The sequence below is a fragment of the Bombus bifarius genome, unplaced genomic scaffold, assembly GCF_011952205.1.
Source record: "Bombus bifarius isolate JDL3187 unplaced genomic scaffold, Bbif_JDL3187 scf7180000007987, whole genome shotgun sequence".
Taxonomy (NCBI): domain Eukaryota; kingdom Metazoa; phylum Arthropoda; class Insecta; order Hymenoptera; family Apidae; genus Bombus; species Bombus bifarius.
This window is the reverse complement of record NW_022884369.1, coordinates 2,234,740-2,258,433: the sequence shown is the minus strand read 5'-3', so window position 1 is coordinate 2,258,433 and position 23,694 is coordinate 2,234,740. Positions and strand designations below refer to the sequence as shown.

At 31.4% G+C, this 23,694-nt stretch overlaps 6 protein-coding genes across 15 annotated transcripts; 4 read left to right on the top strand and 2 right to left on the bottom strand.

Annotated features, from left to right (window-relative positions):
* Positions 1–314: 314 nt before the first annotated feature.
* LOC117205207 lies at positions 315–1,512 on the top strand. Its single transcript, XM_033443391.1, has 4 exons — positions 315–791; positions 897–1,052; positions 1,128–1,258; positions 1,332–1,512. Exons 1-4 carry the CDS (start codon positions 458–460, stop codon positions 1,461–1,463), a joined length of 753 nt encoding a protein of 250 aa, XP_033299282.1. The 5' UTR covers positions 315–457; the 3' UTR covers positions 1,464–1,512.
* On the bottom strand, positions 1,513–10,065 carry LOC117205211 (eukaryotic translation initiation factor 4E-1A-like). Of its 2 annotated transcripts, none has more exons than XM_033443397.1 (4): positions 9,951–10,065; positions 2,727–2,905; positions 2,319–2,636; positions 1,513–2,215 (listed from the first exon to the last, which is right to left on the bottom strand). In XM_033443397.1, exons 1-4 carry the CDS (start codon positions 9,981–9,983, stop codon positions 2,101–2,103), a joined length of 645 nt encoding a protein of 214 aa, XP_033299288.1. In that variant the 5' UTR covers positions 9,984–10,065; the 3' UTR covers positions 1,513–2,100. The 2 variants fall into 2 exon arrangements, with proteins under 2 accessions (XP_033299288.1, XP_033299289.1); XM_033443398.1 differs by lacking the exon at positions 9,951–10,065 and adding an exon at positions 3,304–3,444.
* LOC117205195 lies at positions 4,140–6,970 on the top strand. Its single transcript, XM_033443361.1, has 6 exons — positions 4,140–4,294; positions 4,542–5,210; positions 5,276–5,778; positions 5,860–6,256; positions 6,372–6,725; positions 6,874–6,970. Exons 1-6 carry the CDS (start codon positions 4,283–4,285, stop codon positions 6,928–6,930), a joined length of 1,992 nt encoding a protein of 663 aa, XP_033299252.1. The 5' UTR covers positions 4,140–4,282; the 3' UTR covers positions 6,931–6,970.
* LOC117205206 (proliferating cell nuclear antigen) lies at positions 8,914–11,025 on the top strand. Its single transcript, XM_033443390.1, has 4 exons — positions 8,914–9,266; positions 9,478–9,643; positions 9,722–9,866; positions 10,271–11,025. The coding sequence occupies exons 1-4, from the start codon at positions 9,046–9,048 to the stop codon at positions 10,522–10,524; spliced, it is 786 nt and encodes a 261-aa protein (XP_033299281.1). The 5' UTR covers positions 8,914–9,045; the 3' UTR covers positions 10,525–11,025.
* On the bottom strand, positions 10,773–15,941 carry LOC117205199 (zinc finger protein 3 homolog). Of its 6 annotated transcripts, XM_033443369.1 has the most exons (7): positions 15,809–15,941; positions 15,651–15,725; positions 13,352–13,593; positions 12,753–13,265; positions 12,576–12,683; positions 12,335–12,484; positions 10,773–12,261 (listed from the first exon to the last, which is right to left on the bottom strand). In XM_033443369.1, the coding sequence occupies exons 2-7, from the start codon at positions 15,697–15,699 to the stop codon at positions 11,875–11,877; spliced, it is 1,449 nt and encodes a 482-aa protein (XP_033299260.1). In that variant the 5' UTR covers positions 15,700–15,725; positions 15,809–15,941; the 3' UTR covers positions 10,773–11,874. The 6 variants fall into 6 exon arrangements, with proteins under 6 accessions (XP_033299260.1, XP_033299258.1, XP_033299263.1 ...); XM_033443367.1 differs by lacking the exon at positions 15,809–15,941 and having other exon boundaries at positions 15,651–15,744; XM_033443372.1 differs by lacking the exons at positions 15,651–15,725; positions 15,809–15,941 and adding an exon at positions 15,039–15,482.
* Positions 15,787–23,466, top strand: LOC117205196 (palmitoyltransferase app). 4 transcript variants are annotated; one of them, XR_004487193.1, is made up of 11 exons: positions 15,787–15,914; positions 16,256–16,794; positions 16,958–17,273; positions 17,367–17,527; positions 17,661–17,819; positions 17,894–18,031; positions 18,105–18,259; positions 19,112–19,229; positions 19,305–19,417; positions 19,519–21,143; positions 21,813–21,948. XR_004487193.1 is itself a non-coding variant. In XM_033443363.1 (11 exons), exons 3-11 carry the CDS (start codon positions 17,068–17,070, stop codon positions 22,115–22,117), a joined length of 1,458 nt encoding a protein of 485 aa, XP_033299254.1. In that variant the 5' UTR covers positions 15,787–15,914; positions 16,256–16,794; positions 16,958–17,067; the 3' UTR covers positions 22,118–23,466. The 4 variants fall into 4 exon arrangements, 3 of the variants coding, with proteins under 3 accessions (XP_033299254.1, XP_033299253.1, XP_033299255.1); XM_033443363.1 differs by having other exon boundaries at positions 19,519–19,621; positions 21,813–23,466; XM_033443364.1 differs by lacking the exon at positions 15,787–15,914 and having other exon boundaries at positions 16,113–16,794; positions 19,519–20,311; positions 21,813–23,466.
* Positions 23,467–23,694: the final 228 nt, after the last annotated feature.

Genomic DNA, 23,694 nt, shown 5'->3' with positions numbered 1-23,694 from the left:
AAACAAATATAGCATATTTTTTCATGTAAACAATCCCTAAAACCATGTTAGTAGTGCCTGATTGCTTAATCATATGATTAAAGATAAACAAAGTATATTATCAGATATTTTGTTGTCATCCATTTTAAATGTTTACAATTGTTCTTAAACAATGTTAACAATTGTTCTTCTTTGAATATTTAAACATTAAATTTTATATAAAACTTTAAAATAACAGTTATACTACTTACCAACTACATACTGAATAAAATCTATATTTATTGTTATATTCCCTAATATTACTACAAAATTTGTTATACTTAAATTAACGAAACTATATAAAGAAATATTCATTAAAGGAATGTGAAATTATATAAAAATGTTGAGATGATCATTTGATACTTCTAAATTGTTGAGAAAAACATTAAGCAGTGACCAAAAAGTTTTTCAATTGACAAAGGGGATTCCTCTAACCAGTATGAAAATGGAACAAGAGTACATAAGTCTACGTAAAGAATTCTTATCAGCTGCTGAAGGTTATGTTAATAAAATTGCATTAAATATACTTAAGGAATACTATAAGCAATCTGTAGATTCAAACCGCAAACTGAGTCAGATTAAAGATTTATCAACATTATTGGACACATTGGAAAAACGTGATGTTCTAAGTTATTATAATGTGGAACCACTTCTATATATATCAAATAATTTTTTAAATGATTTTCAAATACAAAGCAAATTAAAGAATTATCAAATTTATATTCAAAATACGCAATATCCTTTATCACGTAATATGTATCAGGAATCAAATGGTAAGTTAGTTTTAACATTTATAATCTGTTTTAGTCCAGTTTCTGCATTTTTGTCTGGGTATAATACACTTTTAATTATGCTAAATAACTTGCAATACATAACAGAGAATAAAGATGAAGATAAATGTAAAATATCATATGTAACTGAAAACAGATCATCACAAATAAAAGTATTTGATGATGTGGAAAATCAATCAACATTACAGTATAAAGATCTTGAAAGCAGTCATCCTACACAGGAAGCTATGTTACAACAAATGAGTAAGAATAATTTATTTTTCTCAATACATATATTTTTATTTATCCATAAAATTAATGTGAAAAATATTTTTTAAGTATTATCACGCATAAGTGAAAGAATTGGTCGCTCTTGGAGAGATACCCTCAGATATTTACAAGTTCCTGAATACCAAATTGATATAATTCAACACGAACATCCTTTTCACTTGAAAGAACAGAGTTACAAAGTAAAGTATAATTATAATATGGATTTATTTCACATAAAATTCTTTACATAAAAGTAACATAAATAATTTTTAGGCTTTGAAATTATATATGACTCAGTATAGTAACAACAATTGGAAAATAAATTTAATACATGCTCTAGAGAAAGCAAGACGCAGGGATCTGAAGGAAATTGTTGAGAAACTAATATTAGAATCAAATAATTAATAATTTAAAGGAAATTGAAAATAAAAAAAGTAACATGCATAAAAAGTAATTTATGTTTTTGATATATTTGTAAGAAAAACTTGGACATAATGATTTTTCAAATAATTAAGAGAATATTATTAAATATTACTATGCTATCTTAAAGTGAGATAGGTTGCTGTATTTTGGATCACCACTTACAAAAGGCAACCTAGTATGTAGGTTTTTTCAAAAATTTTGTTACAGCAGTCTTTGTTGTTCATATAAGTAACATTGAAGAAGATGTACATAGAAAAACTATTCAATCAAATGTTGGGATATTAACTGTAATTGATGTATGCTATATTTTAAAAATACAGCAGCCCATATATTTTTTATAATCTATTTTTAAATTATACATTATACTGATATAAATTTTATATCAATAATATACATCTATCCCAATATACATATTTATTAGCTATTGATCAGAGATTTTACTAAGAAAATATTTAGTTATGATAAAAATGTAGATTTTAAACATTCTTCATTAAATTTTTCTTTTATTTATTTGGTTTAGGAATCTAAATTTTGCATAATATCCATATTAATAATATATGTGTAATGTTATTTGAGAAAATTTTAATGAATAGTGATAATAACATGATATTAATAGGACTTAAACAACATAGGCATTTTTTGTTTGACTCCCTACTTTAACTATAACATCTTTATGTATTTGATAGCCTATAGTAACTTTTGATGCAATTTTTAATCTTTCTCTTAATTTGCGTCTGTAAAGAGAAATGAAGTAATTAGATTTTGTACCAATAAATATTTTTACATATATATTATGGTATATGTTATACATATACAGTACAAATATATATTATTTACCCAATTTCTATAACGCTATCTTCATTATTGGCATTTGCAGTCCATACACCAATTTTATCTCCTTTTGGCCTTACGTTTACAACAGCCCCACAAATATCATCTGAATATCCATTAAACGCTTCACCAATCATACATAAAAGTGTTTCTAGCCAAAAGTGATCTAGATCTGTATTTCTTTGCTTTTTATCCAAATTTATAAGCCACCTTCCACCACATTTATTAGCATCATCTTCCCACATGGGTCTGATTCCTTGTTTGAACATACTATAGTCACAACCTTGTCTTAATTCTGATGCTGCCTTTATATGATTGTATAAACTGTTGTTAAAATATAAGTATTATTAATTTAAAAATATATATATGAATAATAAATAATCAAGTATTACTGGATTGTGATACCAAATTTACCTCCAAAAATCTTCAGCTGTATCAAAGCTTGTAATTTTTCTTTGACTTTCTTCCCATGATTTATTTCTGTCTGGTTCATAATACCAAAGAGTCCATGTATGTTGAAGTGGATGTTTAATTAAAACCTCCGGCGGGAATTCATCGAAGTTTACTACTTCTGGTTCCTTCCTCTCGACTTCCTGCAAATAATTACAAATCATAATTTCAAATTTAGCTAGTTTTCTAGCTAATTTTACTTCCTAATACTTTTTGTATCGATTTCTTTTATTTTATATAATGTAAAATGCTAAGGATTGAATTCCATGTAGCGTGCGAATGAAATTAATTAAAATAATATTAAAAATGATTTTAATATCAGTAATACAATATGTCTTTTTTAAGCTCGTTAGACAGACAGTTTTCACCATGCTTAGGAGCAGATGGGAGGGGTAAGAGTAAGAGGCAATGAAGTGACCACGCTGTCATAAAAAAAATATTTCAATTTTTTCCCCAGCGTATGAATCGTAAATACACTCGAAAGTATTATCGTGTTATTTTTACAATGCACGTAATATTGCAAAAATGTTGGGGAAAATACCTCAATTTCTTCTGTATTACTAGTAGCCATGTCACACAAACTACATGCACAATATGCTCGCTCGGTGAACTAACAGCAAGGGCATCTGTCGGCAAAATTTTTTACACGAAATTTTCTTTCCCTAAGATAGAAACGTGAAATTGCATCGGCGCATCGGAGGACTGCCGCAATAAAATTTAAATAAGGTAATTAGGTGAAGAATAAAGTACTATTATATTACAATATTATAAAAAAAAAAACAATCGAGAAACACGATTCTATATCTAATCTTTTTTTAACACTTTCCTCGTTTTGATGTTGAACCAATATTATTTCAGTATCGCGGGAATTTTTTTTAATGTAACGTATCATTTTATCTGATATAATGACATCGATTGCATTTGTTTCATTCTCTATTTTTTTCTTAATTATGCAATTGTTTTTTTCCTTTTATGACATTTTAGATTTTCTTCTGTTAACAGATGTCCTAAAAGTATGTCAGAAATACATTTCAGTAAATCTATGATTGATTTATAACATTGCGATTTTTGTTACAAAGGCATTTTAAATAAAGTATTATATGTAAAGCAAATTATGTATATAATACACCTATAAAAAGCTATATCTAATTTTGTAATATGTACTATAGATATTTAAACAAAATTATACTAAAACAATATAAAAAATATGTACACAGTAGTTCGGAGTAAATTAATATGAACAAAAGCAAAATTTTGTTCAATATATATTCAACACGTTATATATATGTAGAAAAAGCAGAAATAGATTATTTATTATACCGTAATAATTATAATAAATAATGTTGGTTACTCTATTTATTTAACATAAAGAATTTGAAATAAGGGTTGGTATCCCTGAGATACACTTCAATATCCAGTGGCTTGACACTGGCGGTTGTCGTTATGTCGTACAATGTATTTACATTATAATTTAGGGAACGACATTTTTTCTCAAGATTATCAACAGTTCTATCTTCAGTATGAAACGCTCGGTAATAATTTATTTTTCTATTTCTCGTAATTTTACAGCAATGATAATAATATTAATAATCTATATTTATTTCATAAATAGTATTTTTAAGTAAGGTTAGTTTGACAGCGGTTTTATAGAATATTTTCATGTATTTAACAAACCGGCCTAATGTTACAATACCGATAATATTATGATACTAAATTTTTTATAATAACAAAATTTGTATACATCTTCTCATTTTTAATTCATAATTGTTTACTTTTCAGGTAACTGAAGAAAATGGAGAAGCAAAGAGATCTTTTGTTAAACAAGAATGTATCAATTTTGGATACGATGGTTCCTATCCTGCTTATACTTCATCATCTTCATCCCCTTCAACTGTCACACAACCTTTACCAGGACAACCACCATTACCTCCCATGCCTCCTCCTTCTAGTGGAGTTCCACCACCTCCACATGTATTTGGACCAGTGCCTTCTCAAGTTACACCTATACAGGCATGGACACATCCTCCTGCACCATGGCAATGGATAACACCTCAAACATCTCCTTTACCCCCTCCACCCCCACGTGATATGACTGCAAATTCATTTCAAAGAGAAATGCCTCTCAGAGGTAATTACATGAGACGAGAAAGGTTTACACATAATAAAAGTAATATGTATGTTCAAAGAAATAATTTTCATCGTAAAAATAGAAGACTTCCACGTTTTGGACAAACTCAGGGTCAGTTTGATCAAGCAGCATATTTTGGTGCAACATTGAGTAATAACCTTGGTTTGGAATGGCAAAGAAATAATTACACTGCCTCTACAGGTGATACAATTATGAATCATATGCCTCTTCCTAATCATCCTTTGCCTCCTATACCACCAGGGATTTTGACAAATAGACACGGTGAAGAAACTTCAGATCAGGATGCTAAAGTTGTTCTGGTAAGACACAATAAGATTGATAACAAATGTATTTATTTTACTTAATTATTCATTATTTATTTTAGGAAGAAGTTGTTGTTAAAAAGAATAAACAAAGAAAACCTATGTCCCAAAGTTATCCTAGTCGACCATGGAATAGAGAAGATGCAGAAAGAGCTTTGAAAATTGAAAACGAATATAACAAAACAGTCAAAGCTCAGAGTTTAATAATCAAATTCCCAGACCCTGATTTAAATAAAGATATTGTGAGGGAATTTCATCCTGGTATACAGAATATTCATTTTCAAAGTCCCAGTGGTCCTAGATATTGTTTTATACAGATGGCAGAAAATGTTGATATTGATGAAGCTATAAAGGAGTTGGAAAAAATACCCTTTGGAGTAGGTCATTTGAAAGTTGAAAGAAAATCCCTAAGGGATGAAGATAATCCCATGCCTGAAGAAATAGATCCATATACATTATACATAGGAAATTTACCAGAATCTGTTAACGTTAATGAAGTAAAAAGTAAGTTTCCAACAGCTGCTCGAGTAGATGTAGGGTATGCACAAAAAATGAGAAATACTCGGTAAGTTATTTATTTCATAAAATATGTAATAATCATATATATCTTTCTATAATATTGTATATATTTTGTTTTGTTCTATAGGTATGCTTTTATAAGGTACAATAGTGTGGATGAATCCATATCTGCTTATAAACAAGCACATGATTTAATGTGGGATACCAGAAGTATTATTGTTAGATTTAGAAGGCAGCGTGGTAATACTTGTCTTCCTGGAGAACCTAAACCTAATGTTAAAAAGGTTAAAGAAGAACCAAATAGTAATTCACAAATAAAGAAAGAACAGAAAGCTAATCATACCGAAAAAAATGAGGCAAAACTAGAAACTGATGTAGGAAATAGAATACAAGATAATTCTAGTAAAATGCAAAATAAAACGTCATCTCAGGTCCAAGAACAAAATGCAAATTTGCAATCATCATCTTCCTCTACACCAACTTCAATTGCATCAGCCAAATCAGCACAACAACAACAACCATGGGTAAATATACTCATATACATTCTGTATATCAAGGAAATGATGAGAAAAAATGAAATAATAATAAAAATAATACCAAAACTAGATAGGGCGGACTAAAAATTAACCTTTCTTTTAGACTAGTCAACCACCTCAAATACCTTCAGCATCTGAAGCTCCTCCACCTTGTTCAGCAGAAAGAGAATCGGTTCCAGAAACGATAATGCTTACAGAAATTAAGGAAGAGCCAGCAGATTATGAAGAAATGGAATGTAATATTCGCTCTGATGATGATATAGACGATGATATAGATGATGATGATGATGACGATGAAGAAGAAGAAGAAGAAGAGGAAGAAGAAGAAGACGATTCAGATGATAATGATGATGATAACGAAGACGATTATGAAGATGAGGAGGAAGATATAGATGAAAGTAGAAATTTATCGTTAAATAATAAACGAGAAATTGCAGAAGTTAACGAACCATCTGATGTATGTAAAACATATTTAATCACTATGTATATCATTTCGGATTAAGCATGTTTATAATAGTATTTTACGTTTATTGTAATTATAGTATATATTAAAAATATATAATAAATTTTTGAGCGTATATTAATTTCCATGTTTTTTGTTTCAGCATCTTGACCAAATGTTCAGTGAATTAGAGAACATGACTGGTGACATCGGTTTTTAATTCGTTAAACTGAACTCTCATACCGATTAATATTTGATTTAAAAAAGAGGTTGATGTCACGCAGTATGTGTACATAATTCTAGTTCAGAAGTGAGATGAATGTAACGAGTGAGACTGCATTTATTTAAGTATAATGTTAGTAATTGAGTTATATTTAAATACTTTTGTACTGATATGTTTTTACCTTATAGATTTTTACGCTTACATTTGCTTAGAATATTCTTTATGTAAACAATTGTGAATATTATTAAAATTATTTTCTGTATTTTTAGTTAGATCTATTTTTTCTTGAAAACATTTTTTAACTCTCTAGGATTAGTTAGTATGAACCTTAACATTCTTTACACTTTATTTTATGAGTACTAAAAACCCTTATAGTTTTAATTAATTTATATTTTTCTTTTCAAACAACTCGTACTAAAAACTAATATTTAGTACATAAACTGGAAATTCTTGTTTTCTTTAATAATTTGCATTGCGATTTCTATAATTGCAACTTATATTTCTAAATCAAAATTTTGATATATAACAAATAAATAACATATAAGGGGAGTGTTTTTTATGTAAAATAAACAGATTGCAATTTATATTACAGTAGAAGTGTTTTAATAAATTCAAATTAAGTGAAGCAAGTATATTAGGTGAAGTAAAAAGTTCTGAGCGCTTTTTCGCTTTATTTCGACGATGAAATTAACATAGTCAAGATTATTCGATTTAGATTAAATATGCGCCGTTTTGTTCGATTACTTTTGTCCATTTTGAAGGCAATTTCATAATTCCGCGGTTGAAGAAGTCCTCGTCCCTATTGGTAAAAAACTTGACCAGCTCATTTTCACAAGCCTCTCTTGAGGCCAGTTTTGTACCATCAAGAAAATTTTGCAAAAACTTAAAAAGGTGATAATCGCTTGGTGCCAGGTCTGGACTGTACGGCGGATGCGATAGAACCTCCCAGCCAAGCTCTCGGAGCTTCTGACGCGTCGTTAAAGATGTGTGCGGCCTGGCGTTGTCTTGATGGAACACAACACCTTTCCCATTGGCCAATTCTGGCCGCTTCTGGTCGATCGCCTGCTTCAGTCTGGTCAGTTGTTGACAATAGAGGTCCGAATTAAGTGTTTGCCCCGATGGGAGCAGCTCATAATGGATGATTCCCTTCCAATCCCACCAAACACACAATAAAACCTTCTTGGCCGTTAATCCACGCTTGGCGATCGTTTGGGCCGGCCCACCGCGATTGGACCACGATCTTTTTCGGCTGTTGTTCTCGTATGTGACCCATTTTTCATCGCCAGTCACCATCCGCTTCAAAAATGGGTCGATTTCGTTACGTCTCAACAAAGAATCGCAGGCATCAATTCGGTCCAAAAGGTTCTTTTGCGTCAATTCATGTGGCACCCATACGTCGAGCTTCTTCTTGAGACCAGCCTTATGCAAATGGTTCCAAACGGTTTTCTGGCTAATCTTCAGTTCCTGGGCAATGGAATAAGTGCTCACATGCCGGTCCGACTCGACGATTTCCATGATTTTATCCACATTTTCGACGATTGGCCTACCAGAGCGTGCCTCATCTTCGACGTCCATATTACCAGAACGGAATCGTTGGAACCACCGCTTTGCTGTTGCATTCGATACTGTACTGGGTCCATAAACAGCACAAATTTTTTTGGCCGCCTGCTCCGCCTTTTCACCTTGGTCGTAGTGGTACTGAAGAATGTATCGAATTTTCTCTTCTTTTATCTCCATTTTCGAACGCTGTAACACACAACTGGCTTCACCGAACACAAAACTGACAAAGAACCTTTTTGATGCGTAATATCACCTTGAAATCGGTGTATACTATGACTCGATGCGATGTGCACATCGTGAGATATGGCTCACTAAAGACATCTAGCGAAAAACGCTCAGAACTTTTTACTTAACCTAATACAATAATACTTTGCGAGAGAATCATAATTTGAAAATTAAATGTATTTCCGGTACACACAAGTGCCACCTACTTCCTACCAGTCGACCGGTAAGAAAGCGCGGGTAGCGTTACCGGTGTAGTTACTATTTTAATTGTCGATATTTATTACATTCATCAGTTGTGTGAATTAAAAGTCGAGCAAAATAGTAAAAATGTTTGAGGCACGTTTGGTACAGAGTGCGATTTTGAAGAAGGTGTTAGATGCAATAAAAGATCTTTTAACCGAAGCCACCTTTGAATGTTCTGATTCTGGTATTCAAGTACAAGCTATGGATAATGCTCATGTCTCCTTAGTTTCTCTTAATCTTAGGAGCGATGGCTTTGATAAATATAGATGCGATAGAAATTTATCAATGGGCATGAGTATTGCATGGTAAGATATTAATTTCAATGTAATATTTACAAAGGTTATGGCTTTTCTCTTTTTTCCATAATAAAATAAAGAGTAGATACTTTTAAACAAAAGAAGTACCTGTAATTCCTACCTTTTTGTAAAGACAAAATGTTTTATGTTCATATATATATAACAAAGTGAAATTACATCAATTTCAAATAGTAAATGAAAATTAATAAAATGGTTTTAGCATGTCCAAAATTCTACGATGTGCTGGTTCCGAAGATACAGTGACATTGCGAGCATTGGATAATCCAGAAAATATTACATTTATATTTGAATCACCAAATAAAGAAAAGCTTGCAGAATATGAAATGAAACTTATAAATATGGATCAGGAACATCTTGGTATTCCTGTAAGATTCCATATACATTAACATATATGAAATTTTTCTTTTAAAGAATAGAATTATAAAATTTATTAATTATCACAGGATACTTCATATTCGTGTGTCGTAAAAATGCCATCTCAAGAATTTTCACGTATCTGTAGAGATTTGAGCCAATTTGGAGAATCCATAACTTTTGCATGTTCTAAGGAGGGTATAAAGTTCAGTGCTTCTGGAGATTATGGACAAGGTATATCATTTTTTGCGTAATAAAACGAAATGGTAGGAAGGATTATACTAACTTATTTTTGTATGTTAATTATATAATACTTACATTAATTATATAAGCATTTCGTGTCTGTAACATCTTGTAGTTAGCACTATTCAGAAGTTATATAGCAACTGGCTGAAATTAAATGACCTGAAAAGTATTTATTTGCTTGACCTTCACTATTATGAAGAATAGATCATACATGTATTTATGTTTATGTCTGCTTATATTTGTATATTTAAAGGAGATAATTCTTCCTGTAGTAAAATTCATTAAAATACAAATGAATTATGAAAAATATATATTGCACAATGTAGAAATAAATCTATACAATGAATATTGTTATAAATTACAGTTGTACTCATGTAAATTATTTTTTTCAGCCACTGTTAAGTTAGCACAAACAGCAGATGCAGATAATGAAGAAGAAGCAGTAGTTGTCAATATGCAAGAACCAGTCAAACTAACATTTTCATGTCGTTACCTTAATTGTTTTATAAAGGCTGGGCCTTTATGTACACAAGTACAACTATCAATGTCTAATGATGTGCCCCTAGTATGTGAATACAAAATTGGAGATATTGGACATATTAGATATTATTTGGCACCAAAAATTGATGATGATGAAGAAAATTAAATTTTTATACACTTTCAAACTTTTAAACATTTTTTTTAGTGTATAAGTCAATAACATCATAAATATAATGTATTATAGCATTGCTTTAATTTCATGTATTTTGATTTTCTTGTTCATGTATTTATCATATTATTAAAGATTAAGTATATTTCAAGATTTTACTAAAAACAGAATGATAGTATTGCTTAGATAAAAAAAAGATATATTTTGATATTCATTATTGAGGAACGATTAAGGATAATTAAAAATACTTTGAAGGTCATATATTTAAATTTTACATTTAAAAGTCATTTGGCTCGTCACAGTGTTAGCGTAACGTGGAATTGACACTTAGATTCATAATAGAGTGACACGATCATGATTAACATGGTAATGTGGTGTCATTCTTATAAGATTCATATTGTTACCGTTTGATAAACTGTGACAATATTTTGATAATATTGCGTTTTTTACATGTAAGAAGAACTCAATATATTTCCAAAACATTTGATGAATTTTGAATTATGTGTTACTTCTTATATCCTAGCCTAATTAAAGTTCAAATTTTTCACTTATTTTTAATTATCTTATTTCTTATACCTTTTGTGTATAAGCTAGTTTAATATAAAAATACATGATTAGTTTACGAGCTGAGGGAATAAGTGGGCTACCGTGGATGGAATAGCCTAGAAGTATACAGTTAAATCTTACATAATTTGGATCTCATATAGTTACTAAATAATTATATATTAATCAATAGATGTTGATTTATACTATAAATTATTTCACACGCACATACTGCGAAGACTTGTATATCGTTAATCCTTATTTTTACGCATTTAAATGAAACTTTTAATCAAAATAAATATTTTTCACATCCTGTTCTATGTTCAAGAAATGAATTTAAGTAGCAACGAAACATGACACTTTGGCAATAGTAATCAGCCTCTTTGGTTTTAAAGCCCTGGTATTGCTTTTGTGTTTTTAACATAATAGTTTCGCACTTAAAATTAAAGCCATTATTTTTGTACATAATAAAATGATCAAGACGCATTCACGTTAGTAAATTACACTCACGTACAATTATTGAATTTAATGGAAAAAGAGAATACTGAAGTTATTCGTCTAAATTGTAATAAAACTAATCAAGCTGTTAATATCTGCTCATTTTCAAAGAAGATGCCACGCGCATCGTAACATTTAATTATTTGGACCAATTTGACATGCTTATGCGAGATTATCCATGCATATACTGTTCTTTCAGTCTATAAATATAATTTTAAAAAGTATGAGATGTCACGTGACATTTACTCTATGAATGAAGTATCAACAAGTAAAAGAACATGTACAATTGAAAAATTATGTAAGGGCTTAAGCATTCGTGTTGCCATTACTCCCATATAAGCTGGGATGTACATACTTGTCATGCAATGTCCTTAAATGCCTTAGTAAATTACTTTTTACGTTAAAGCCTTTTTGACAATAGGAACAAAGAAAAGGCTTTTCCCCTGTATGCGTTCTTTGGTGAATTACCATGGATGCATGGCTTGGAAATTCTTTTTTACAAATGTTGCACAATTTTTGATGACTTTGAAGCTTTCTTTGTTTAGGAGGCGCCGAGTTATTCATCACAGCTAACTGCTCTTCTGTATGTTCTGTCTGTATATGGCGTACCCATTCTTGAGGCGTTATGTACATGTCACCACAAAGATCACATTTTAAAGGTGGAAAATCCTTGCTGTCGTCATCCACTTCGCCCTGTAAAAATAATGTATACAATGATAATTTCATTCAACATCCGAGATATTAAGCGATATTTTGTTGTTCTTACCTTTCTCCTTCTTCTCCTACCTTCGGCTATATCAGCGTGCGTCAATTCAATGTGTCTTACCCAATCCGATGGCTGATGAAATGTTTGACTGCACATGTCGCATGTTAACGGGGTGTATTCTTCCTCCTCATCTGCGCTATGTACGATTTCCTATAATGATTTGTATTATATAATTTTTTTTACTAAAGGAAACTTTTTACACACCTTTTATTCAAGAGAATGTTTTCAAAATACTACGTACCGGTTTTATATCGATCTCATGATCTATCGTTAATGAATCCGATGGATCATCCATAGCTTCTTCCCAAATTGGTTCATCTTTCACTAAAAGATCCAAGTTCAATTCGGTCTAAAACATGCGATAAAATAAAAATATTTTATTCGATATGATAAATTCTATTAGATGATATCATCTTACGTTTTCACCATCTTCGCTTTTAGATTTGTTAGATTCCACATCGCTGTTAGTAATTCTTCTTTTTTTCCCATTGGTCTCCAGATTTTCGTTATTCTTACTCTGTTCGATATTCTTATTTTCCTCCAAAACTTTCGATTCTGGTTCGCTAATCTTCTCCTCGATTTTCTCAGTACTCTTTCTCTCTGAGGTAGGTTTCTGAACGTCATTTTGCATTGGCGTAGTCTGTTGCGCATTTTCGACAATTTTCTCTGAACTTGGTTGAACCAATTTGATTTTTTGAATTTGACCGGTTAAAGGTGGCTGCTCCCGTTTGTCTCGATCCACCTTCTGGCTATTCGATTGTACATTCTCCTTTTTACTTCCGCTATTGGATCTCCATAAACCGCGTACACGCAGTATATCACCTGCTTTTAATACGCCTTCTAATTGATCATTTGTCACGGTAGCTTCACCGCTGTACATGTATTGAATCAAAATTTTTAATGTGCGATATCCAATTTCTGTTGGTAATACCTGCAGTATAATGTTACATTATTGACTTATCTCCTATGATTTATATATTAACAGATCAGTAATGGAATGAGGAAAGATATACGAACCACAATTATTGGAGCGTTCGTATTTGCACCAAAATGACATGTTTGAAAAATGTGACTGAGATACGACGAACAAGCGGCAAGGACAAATCGATGAGCCGCCACGTGCCGGCCACAGGACGTTGCTAACAAGACATCTGCGAAGGATTCTGAATGGAGTAACGTCGCGACAGAGCTGTGCAGATGCGCGCCATAACTGTGCCATTTAAGTTGATAATTCTCCGAAGGAACGATGGCCATGTTTTCTGTATCATTAACAAACAGAAAAAAAAACATTCTGTTACAGATTTTGTTAGTGAACGATACTTATGTAGTAATACATATATTCCATTGTTGTATTTATTAAGCCTGTTGCGTCGACCGCGTTTCGTTTATATTCGTATAATTCTTGTATCGTGCATTTCTACAAAAGGAATATATAAAATAATACACTATAAAAGATTGATAGACATTTGAAAATACAAAAAGATAACGATCTGTTTCAACGGAGCTTAATAATTCTAATAATCTCGCAAAAGTACTATTGGATACTAAGAAAAATAGTATCTCGTATATTATTGTTCCTTTAATATTTGCATACCGTTTCAATAGTAAACAAATAATCGTCATTTTATGATGACTATTATCGATTATCTGATTATTAATATTATATTTGAATATAATTGTCGAAGACACTTCGATTGCAAATTTCTTTTCTTTTAATCGAACTCGGATCGCGGCGTCGAATGTTTTCCAATATATACGTTTCCGTTACTAAAATCACAGAAAAAAACATCACGAGGAAAATTCCTTTGATTACTTATGATGCAGGTTGGCTCGATTTCAATACAATATTAAACGGATTCGAACGGAAAACGGAGCATGGATGATAATGAAATAATTACGCACTCTCTTCGGCACCCCACATTCACACCCTTATCTGAATCCTCGTTAACGTTCGTTCAACGATCGTGTGCACGTTGTACATAATGTCTTTGGAAAAAATAATCTTACGCGGGACGAAACGTCGTTGTCGCACTCGAAAATCAACGATCTTAGATCGTTTCCATAGCGAGGATCATTGATTGCTCAGCGCGTAAACGGTTGCATGATATTGCCGCTCGTCGCACGAACGTCGAACCACAAAGAACTAAAAATCTCGGCTGCGAAACGTTTTACAGCGCGTCGTTACGTTGTCAACGTGGTTACCTGACGACATCGCCCAGAACTTCGCAACGCGTCACTCGGCTTCACCTCTCTCCCGTTTTTCTTATTTTAATTGTAACACGATAATCCTCGAGATCTGCGGCACCACACAGTGTATCTCGCACGCGTCGTTGGTGTTTTGAAAGGCGCTTCGCGCGGATACGGGACACGGGGCAGATATGAGCATCGAACCGCCGCGTAGGGGCCTAAAAATCGATATTTCGGTCTTTGCTCCATCCTCTCCGGCGGTGCAGCCGTGCTCGCTTTCGCGGCTAGGTAGGGTGCCCCCTGTTCATCATCGATTTTCCCGGCTACCAATCGCACGCATCCATTTATCGCATCGATCGCCCGAGCTGATTTCAGCGTTTGCGTCCGTCCGTCCATCCGCCCGCTCCACGATTCAGACCCGTGCACCCCGCCGCACCCGACCCCTTTCCCCACACCCTGCTCCATATCCTATCCTCTGTTCAACCTCCCACCCTGAAACCACCTCGTCAGCTACTACCTTAAGCCGTATAGACGCGACTAAACGCGACCCTTCACGATCCTTTTCGTCAGCGACGCCGGATACCACGATATCACTTGGCTTGCTTCATCCACGACGCCCCAATGTTGACTCCATTGCCTGTTGATATCCCTCTATCCTTCACGTCACTTCTTGCCACTCGATCCTTTTATTATATTCGGTTAATGCTTAATGCTGCGTTGCAACTCAGAGTGCACCGATCACGTTAAAAACGCAAGATCAAAAAAGTCTGTTGTCGCCCCTAGCGATGCGTTGTATATTGATTTTTTCAAATTTGCGTAATGATTTTACGACGCGGCGGTAAAACTCTAGAGTTCGGGTGAGTGTAACGTGGAACTAGACGAGTGCAATTTTTGTTGTTGCTGAATTCGTTCAATGCAAAAACATATCTTCGTTTGTTGAGTTAGATGACCTTTTTTTCTACAAAAAATTTAAATTCAGATGGGGTTCTTGCTCGGATACGATAGTAAGAGACATATACGTTATTAAACGGAGCTTATCTATTGTACACTATGTTATTATATTGTTTAACGATCAATTTTTCTTAAAAACGTAGGTTGTTATTCAATACTATAGTAATGTAAATATTACCGAATAAAATGCAGCGATGTTCGCTCGAATCTCTTTGTAAATAGTTCATTAACCTGAAATGCTGGATCTATAGATCTATGAGGCAATATTCCGGGGTTAGTTTATATATATATGCAGTAAAATTTTTAGAATTGCTGCTGCTTTGTTGCTAAACATACCTGAAGATGGCGTTCACAGTAAGATTCTTCGATTTTCAAGATTCCGTTTGAAAGTGTGCATGTATATGTGACAACGTACTGCATTGCGTCGACGACCCATTTTGCAGTAGGAGCGATAAGTTACACACCTTCCTACCATTAAATAATCAATCCCATAGTTCGAACTACAGTTCTCTATGTGCATAATCAATTTACGTGTACATGGTTATTTCTTCGGTGTATTTCAATCACCATTAGAAACTTATATTATTAGAGTCAGAAATTTATTTTGTATTATTTTCTAGAAGATCTACTCCTTCGTACAAACTCTGGTAGTAATATGTAGAGTGTTCGAAGTGGTATTGCGATTTTTATGCGTTCTCGCGCTTTCAAAATCGCGATTTTCTTTTATTATCGATTTCTCGCTAAAAGCGTTGCACTTGAAATCGAAATCGGTTTCTGTACTAGGTCACGTGGCAATAAGATCACGTGGCGCTTCTGCATACTCCGTTAGAGGGAAGCACAGATGATCTCGAGCAAGCACGACGGCCAACAATCCTTTCCTGTAAATACATACATACGTTATTGTCATCAAAGTGAGGTCGATTAACTAAAACAATGCCACGGCTTCCAAAAATGTAATGCTCGTCGTGGCATTAAAGGCTATATGGAGAGTGCACAAGTGTTTATATGTCACAGTCAGAAGTGACCTAGTTTACAAATGAATTTTCGCTTCTGAATTTTCTTTGGCTATGACCCTGCAGTGAGTGTTCTTGAAGTCGGTGGTCTCCGTGAGACAGTAGCGATACTGTCTCGAAAGTGAGTTCATGGCTGTTTATAGAATGCGGAAGAAAGTAAACGATACCGTTTAATCTGTTTAGAACGAGAATTTTTATGAAATATGAATGTCATTGTGTTTTCTGCGAATGAAACAATTAGGTTACGTTGACAAGAAACACGGTCCTTTACAAGTACTAAACAGCATTATAGTATTTTGTATGTCTATGGTAGGGGTTTTGAGATGTTTTATTTATACAAAATAACAATGTGCGTGAAAGCGCACAACATTGATGTTTTAAACTTACACATTTGTGAATAATCTTTATAAAGATTAGATAAAATCAAAAAATCCATATGAATCCGTGCAGTTATCTATAAAATGTGTTACAGTTCATTGAGAAACAGCAGTAGATCAAGATGAAATATGATTGTTCGAACACTCATGTGATAATATTAAATAACCACTACACAATCCTAATGAATTATCTCTTACAAATTGGATGTTACATATTTGTACATACGAGGAGTGCATGAAGCAATTTGCTTACATTTACAAAATGCCGCATATAACACGAAAATGGGAACTTTTCCCAGGCAGAAATCGATTTTGCTGTGATGGCAGAGTAATGATGGCACCACAAACTGGAGTATTTTATGTGACTGTGTGCCTCATTGCTGGAACAAGTGGATTATTTTTTGCTTTTGAGTAAGATTATTATTTTTAAAGTAGAAATCACATATAAAACGAAATCATATATATCAAAAAATTGTTCTAACAGTTTTATGTATTTTTTTCTAGTTGTCCATTCTTAGCAGTTCATATAACACCTGCTATACCAGTTATTGGTGGTCTGTTATTTATTTTTGTAATGTCTGCTTTGTTTAGAACAAGCTTTAGTGATCCTGGAGTTATTCCAAGAGCAACACTCGATGAAGCTGCCTATATTGAAAAACAAATTGGTACACACAAATATATTTCTTAGAAATAATTTTGATTAGTTTTATGTTTTAATATATTGTAAAGCTATATTCAAGTTTACATTGATTAATTTTATTACAATTAAAAAATTTGTCTTTTACATATTGGGTAAAGAGGTACCAAACAATGGTAATTCTAAAATGTACAGACCACCACCTCGAACAAAAGAAGTATTAGTCAAAGGGCAACCAGTAAAGTTGAAATATTGTTTTACTTGTAAAATATTCAGACCACCAAGAGCTTCACATTGCAGCTTATGTGACAATTGTGTAGGTATGTATACTTATCATGATTTATTATAAAAATTACTTTTATGAGAATCTAGAAATATGTAATTATATTTTTAGAGAGGTTTGATCATCATTGTCCATGGGTGGGGAATTGTGTTGGCAGAAGAAATTACAGATATTTTTATGCCTTTATTGTGTCCTTGGCATTTCTTTGTGTTTTTATATTTGTATGTGCTGTTACACATTTAGTAATGCGTAAGTGTATTAATTAAAGCAAATGAAAGATAAAAAAATTAGATGGTTTAATTTTTTATTTATTTAATTATAGTCACAAAAGACGTTAGACCATTTTTAGACGCAGTAAGGATATCTCCTGGAAGTGTTGTTGTAGCAGTTATATGTTTTTTCTCTGTATGGAGTATTCTCGGTCTCGCTGGTTTTCATACATATTTAACTACTAGCAATCAGACAACTAACGAGGATGTAAGCATTATTAATTTTAGCCAGTTAGCTGCGGAATTTAGTTTTAGAAATCTCTCATGGGATAGATAAATAAAATCAAGCGATGACGAGTATACACATCAAACGCAGGGCAGATGCTCCTAAAAATATTTCAAAAAAGAAAAATTAAAGAAGAATATAAGAAATTCAGTTGGTCTTCCTATTGTGGTACTTTTCGAAATATCACACAAAGTAGCACTTTACAAATCGAACGCCAGTACCATGACACGTTACGAATTCCATTTTTTGAACAGACGGCAGGTCTTCGAAGTGGATTTACTTTTGGTGATATAACTGGTAAAAATTAGGGAAATGTTTTTTGATGAGACGTGTAGGTTTTGCAGTTCAACTCGTAGTTGGTCGATCAAGTTTCGAAGTTTGTGTTTGTTGAATTGCATGTTCTTCAATAATTTGTTCAACACATTTGATTAAAAATTTAATCGACTTAGTTTGGGGTTGTTTTTTTTATATAATACGTCTAAATAAAAAAGCACATAACGTCTATAAGATAGAGAAATATCTTCCTTAGTATTTCTATTACATAATATACAATTCGGGAATAACCGATATACCAAAGAAAATAATCTAATTTTTCTGCAATACTGGCAATATAAAGTAAACATACTACTAAATGACATTTTTATTTCTTCTCACTAAAATTTGGAGTTTTTATAGTAAATGGTAATTTTTTATTTTACACGACGAGTATACACTAAACGCATCGAAGTAAAGTTTTTGTTTGACATGTATACACGTCAAGCGCTGTTAACTGGTTAATAAATATGTATTTGAAATTATTAAATAATTTTAAAATAATTTGAATCATTTTTATAGATAAAGGGGTCATTTTCAATTAAAACAGGACAAGAAAGTTTTAATTTATATAGCCAAGGAAATATATGTGGAAATTGTTTCTATGTATTATGTGGACCAGCACCACCTAGTTTAATTGGTAATTCACTTTTAAATTCGTAGTATTCCCATCTTAATTTTTGGAGATGTTATTTACCTATATCGATTTTTATAGATCGAAGAGGTATAGTAACTCCCGAATATCGTGCAGAGCAAGAAAGAGTTGGTGGTGACAGTGTAATTACTAATAATAAAACATATGGTACAGTGAAAATCGTACAGCCACAGGTATTGAAATATTTATTAATTTCCTTGTATTTTATATATACATATCGTGTTGTATAATATATTATTATTTATATATCGTTTTTCTTTTCTTATCATTGCAGTCTAATGGTACAACTGTTCAAACAAATCCCAGCCCAGATCTCACAGGTTCCATGAACAATCTTGTTTCTGGTCAGCATTCACCACAAATTGAATCGATAAACGGTGAGTTAAGCCTTTTAAGGCATACCGCTCATTATCCCGAAGATCTTCCAAAATATCCACGTCGATATATTAATGACATTTATGCTCCGGCATATCCTCGGCAACATTGTTTTCAGGAACCTATGAAACATGTAAAGTATGATACAGAAATAACAAACCCAGATTTTCAAAAATATCCATGTAGGCGTGAGGAAAATTTACATAAATATTCTCATAGGTGTAGGGAAGAGTATCATAGATGTTCAGATAATAATTTGATATACGATCAATGTGTCGGTGATCAAAAATATAGTATTGATCTTCAAAAATATCTACAAAGATATTCTGAGGATCCTATACGATATAAAATTGATGACAAAACCATTTACACTGATCTCCAGAAATTTCCACAATGCTATTCTGAAGATCCAATACGAATTTCTCAATCTCAGCATACTCTCAAGTATAATAACTTGAGATGCACTGTTCACGGTTTAAAATATCCAATATCAAAGAACCTCTTGCCAACTGTTGTAATGTCACGAATATTAGGGGCAGGAGGAATGCCAATTATTGGTCAAAATGCAATAGGACTTGCAGTTAACAGATTTGGTTCAGGACCTTTAAATAATACTTTTTCTTATGTAGAAAATTCTTTATGTCCAAATGATAGCACTGAAGAAGATCTTTTAAATCAGAGATTTATCATGAGCTCAATAAGCGATAATGATGATATTTAATGTTCTTTATAAGATAATTTTCTTTCTTTATGTTTCTTAAATAATATTACTCCATCTATTGAAGAAAATTAAATGGCTATAATATACTTGTTAACAAATTTTTTAGTATATTAGAATCAAAATAATATAAGTTCTAATTCTATCCTTTATTATTAGCAAAAGCTTATATAAATGAAGTTTTGATGTATATATAAATATTAGTGAAAGTAATAATATCTAAAATGACATTTATAATAATAACAAAGGTAATCATTATTATGATGATTGTTCATGTTTTCTCATATTATAACATATATAGATCTTTATAAACAAAGAACATTCTAGTTGAATTTGATTGTTAACAACAGAGATTTATTTATTTTTTGACTGTTCAATTTGGTATTGGACATATAGATATTTTTTTTAAAAAAAGATAAAGGAGAAATTAATATTCTTGTTATAATGTTATATATCCTGACTGAAAATGGGACTGAAATATTAGTTTCATTACAACTTTTAATACTTTATAATGATATACTTTTTAAAAATACGCGGATAATTAAAATTATTTGTTTTTACATTATAGAGTATATTATAAACAAATGGTATATGATATATTTAATTCAAAGTCAATTTTACAATGTTAATCTTTAACGTCAAACAAAGATTAATTTGAATATACATATTTGAACCATCATCAAGTATATAAGATAAATTTAAGTTTTTTACCGTTTAGCCGCACTTTTTACATGATTCAATAAATTGTATTTCTTTGTTGTTTAAAAATTACGTCCTGTTATCGAGGGCTCAGAGCATACCGTTTGGTAAGTTAATTTTGCTTTATTCCACTCGTCATTGTGTGTATGTTTAATATGAATGAATTGATATTTATTAATAGTTGTTAATAAACACTTTAAACACAATATATACGCCCCACATTATTGGAGACTAATTTCAAAATGTTATATCAATTTAAGGGTTTATGGATTGTGACTAATTAATTAGTTCTTATTACGGGCACTGGGATTGTGAAAATACAATATGTATATAAGTATATGTATAAATAAATATGCACACAGTTTCACATATATAAGGGATATTTTATAGATTTATGTTCATATGTGTAATATCAAAATTGTTGTATATTATACAGCAATGATCATGTAAGTTATTTATTACTATGATTTTTGGTTTTAATCAATATGTACACATAGGAAAAACATTAATATGTCACCTTACTGCCTGGGATATTTTCTTTATTGCAGTTTAGTTTTTATTTATCTTATTCATTTATGCAGCAAAATTACACAGTACCGCACTTTTGCAATGAGTTGCATTATATAATTTATGTTGCTAATGAGCGTTTATAACAGCTTATTATTGGATTTCAATGGCAATTATTGAAATTCTAATATTTTTTGTATATTGTATATGACCTGTATATATATTTAAATAATTTTGTACATTTTATTGTTATTAACATTTGTTTTTAGGTAGTACTACAAACAGCGTGAGTCAACTTGTTACCAATGAAGTACCACTAGCATCACTTAATATAGCTCCAATTGATATCGATGAAATCGCTCCGCTGCCTTCCCGTCAAAGTGTTGTGGTTTCATCCACGTTAGATACGTCCTCTATACCTTCGGTAACCGTAACAACACCTTTGTCTGCATCTAGACTTAGATTGTTACAAGATACTACCATGATAGAGTCTGCTTTAGACTTAGATTCGCTGGAAGACGCAAGCGTCGGTAGAGGCAGTCAGGCAGGACTTATAAAAATGGGAGCAGTATAAATAACTGAATCTATTTTATCTAGTTAGATTTTATCTAGTTAGATTATAGATTAAGTTTTTATCTAGTTGGATCATAGACTTTTAAAATTTTCGACGCTTATCGAAGAATAGTGCAGGTCGAAGTTCACCTTTTTCATATTGTACCTGTACGTGTATGTACCATTTTACAAATTTAATAATTATTGTATAGCTTACAATATGTAGATGCACAAAATCCATGCAAAAGTAAAAGAGTAGAATTATTATTTGGTTTATGACGAACTTATTTAAATTTTAATTAATTTAATAAAGGGATAGCTTCCTGATGTAATATGTCTGTTTTTGATCTGCACTATTTATTCATTACATTTAGCATTGTTAACTTCATTCCAGCCATTTACATCTTTCTTTTTTCATTATATGAAATTAGTAAATGAAAATATTCCCTACCTACAATATACGTATATCTATATATAAAATGTGGTGATTTAACATATTATGATACTCTTACTGTTATACATAAGCAGATGATATGTGAGTTAAGGAAAATGTACTGCTTAATTATGTCTTAACATAAATTTATATCTATTTTTCTGTTAATATAAACTCCAACTTCTTATTTTTGTCATGCACTGTATTGGAGTAACAAATTTCATTTTTAACTGCAGTAATATGTACATTTTGAAATCTTCACCAAATAAAAATTTATCATTAAATATAGAATTGAAAACAGTGAGAAAAAGTGTGGTAGTTAATATGTGTGCAAATTGTATTATTAGAAAATGTTTATATGCATTTAAACGAATACTACTAAAAATCAGAAAAACTACAATTCTTAAAAATTTTAATCTTAATTTTATTACAAACTAACTGCTACTAAAAGTATAAAGTATTATTTAATTTTACTTTTCTATATTGGTAAACTTTATCATAATTATCCCTTTTATTCAATTTGCTATGTACAGTGTAAAGAGAATTTTGTAAATATAGGAATTTTCATATATATTAGCATAGTTTTGCAAGCATTTGAACAATTTGTTATAAAGCAAAGTGAATTGTACCAAGCATTTTCAAAATAGGAATATCACTGCCTCATTTATAAATAATTTATGCGTCGCCATTGCATGTCATTATTTAATTTGATGTAATCAGAAAATAGAAATTATTTATACAATGAATTAATGAAAAAAGAAACGATTTTACTAGTTGTCATTTTATCTTATACTGATTGCCATTATATTGATTTTGAGAGTATCTTTTTTGTACATATATGCGTGTATAATATCATATGTATATACTGTGTAGATGTTATTATGATAAGATGATGTACTATAAGTTAAAAATATACCAATATGTTATATCATATTAAACCTACTTCAAAATTCTTTAGCAGGTATAAGATGATGATGCACATAGATAATGATTAGTACTCCTCAAAGTGCAGAAATTAAATACTACAGATAATAGGTAAAAGTATCTTTATTCAGTTGTTTTACATCAATTGTATGTATATCTTTACAAAAATATTTAATTATGACACAAAATATTGGAATAAAATTATTGATACAGTGTTATTTTTTGTAAATATTTTCAATTAT

Excerpts from the sequence above, each read along its gene's own strand:
- LOC117205207 (XM_033443391.1), top strand. The coding sequence starts at position 458 with ATGAAAATGGAACAAGAGTACATAAGTCTACGTAAAGAATTCTTATCA. Across the intron at positions 792-896 it reads TATGTATCAGGAATCAAATG|AGAATAAAGATGAAGATAAA; the intron begins GTAAGTTAGTTT and ends AATACATAACAG. Across the intron at positions 1,259-1,331 it reads TGAAAGAACAGAGTTACAAA|GCTTTGAAATTATATATGAC; the intron begins GTAAAGTATAAT and ends AATAATTTTTAG.
- LOC117205199 (XM_033443369.1), bottom strand. The coding sequence starts at position 15,699 with ATGAACTATTTACAAAGAGATTCGAGCGAACATCGCTGCATTTTATTC. Across the intron at positions 13,266-13,351 it reads CGAACGCTCCAATAATTGTG|GTATTACCAACAGAAATTGG; the intron begins GTTCGTATATCT and ends ATTATACTGCAG. Across the intron at positions 12,485-12,575 it reads ATGAGATCGATATAAAACCG|GAAATCGTACATAGCGCAGA; the intron begins GTACGTAGTATT and ends AAATCATTATAG.
- LOC117205195 (XM_033443361.1), top strand. Across the intron at positions 5,779-5,859 it reads CAAAAAATGAGAAATACTCG|GTATGCTTTTATAAGGTACA; the intron begins GTAAGTTATTTA and ends TTTGTTCTATAG. Across the intron at positions 6,257-6,371 it reads CACAACAACAACAACCATGG|ACTAGTCAACCACCTCAAAT; the intron begins GTAAATATACTC and ends CCTTTCTTTTAG.
- LOC117205196 (XM_033443364.1), top strand. The coding sequence starts at position 17,068 with ATGTTACATATTTGTACATACGAGGAGTGCATGAAGCAATTTGCTTAC. Across the intron at positions 17,528-17,660 it reads CTATATTGAAAAACAAATTG|AGGTACCAAACAATGGTAAT; the intron begins GTACACACAAAT and ends TATTGGGTAAAG. Across the intron at positions 19,230-19,304 it reads AGCACCACCTAGTTTAATTG|ATCGAAGAGGTATAGTAACT; the intron begins GTAATTCACTTT and ends CGATTTTTATAG.
- LOC117205211 (XM_033443397.1), bottom strand. The coding sequence starts at position 9,983 with ATGTTACAGACACGAAATGCTTATATAATTAAT. Across the intron at positions 2,906-9,950 it reads GAAATGCTTATATAATTAAT|GAAGTCGAGAGGAAGGAACC; the intron begins GTAAGTATTATA and ends AATTATTTGCAG. Across the intron at positions 2,216-2,318 it reads GATAGCGTTATAGAAATTGG|ACGCAAATTAAGAGAAAGAT; the intron begins GTAAATAATATA and ends TTCTCTTTACAG.
- LOC117205206 (XM_033443390.1), top strand. The coding sequence starts at position 9,046 with ATGTTTGAGGCACGTTTGGTACAGAGTGCGATTTTGAAGAAGGTGTTA. Across the intron at positions 9,267-9,477 it reads ATGGGCATGAGTATTGCATG|CATGTCCAAAATTCTACGAT; the intron begins GTAAGATATTAA and ends AAATGGTTTTAG. Across the intron at positions 9,867-10,270 it reads TTCTGGAGATTATGGACAAG|CCACTGTTAAGTTAGCACAA; the intron begins GTATATCATTTT and ends TATTTTTTTCAG.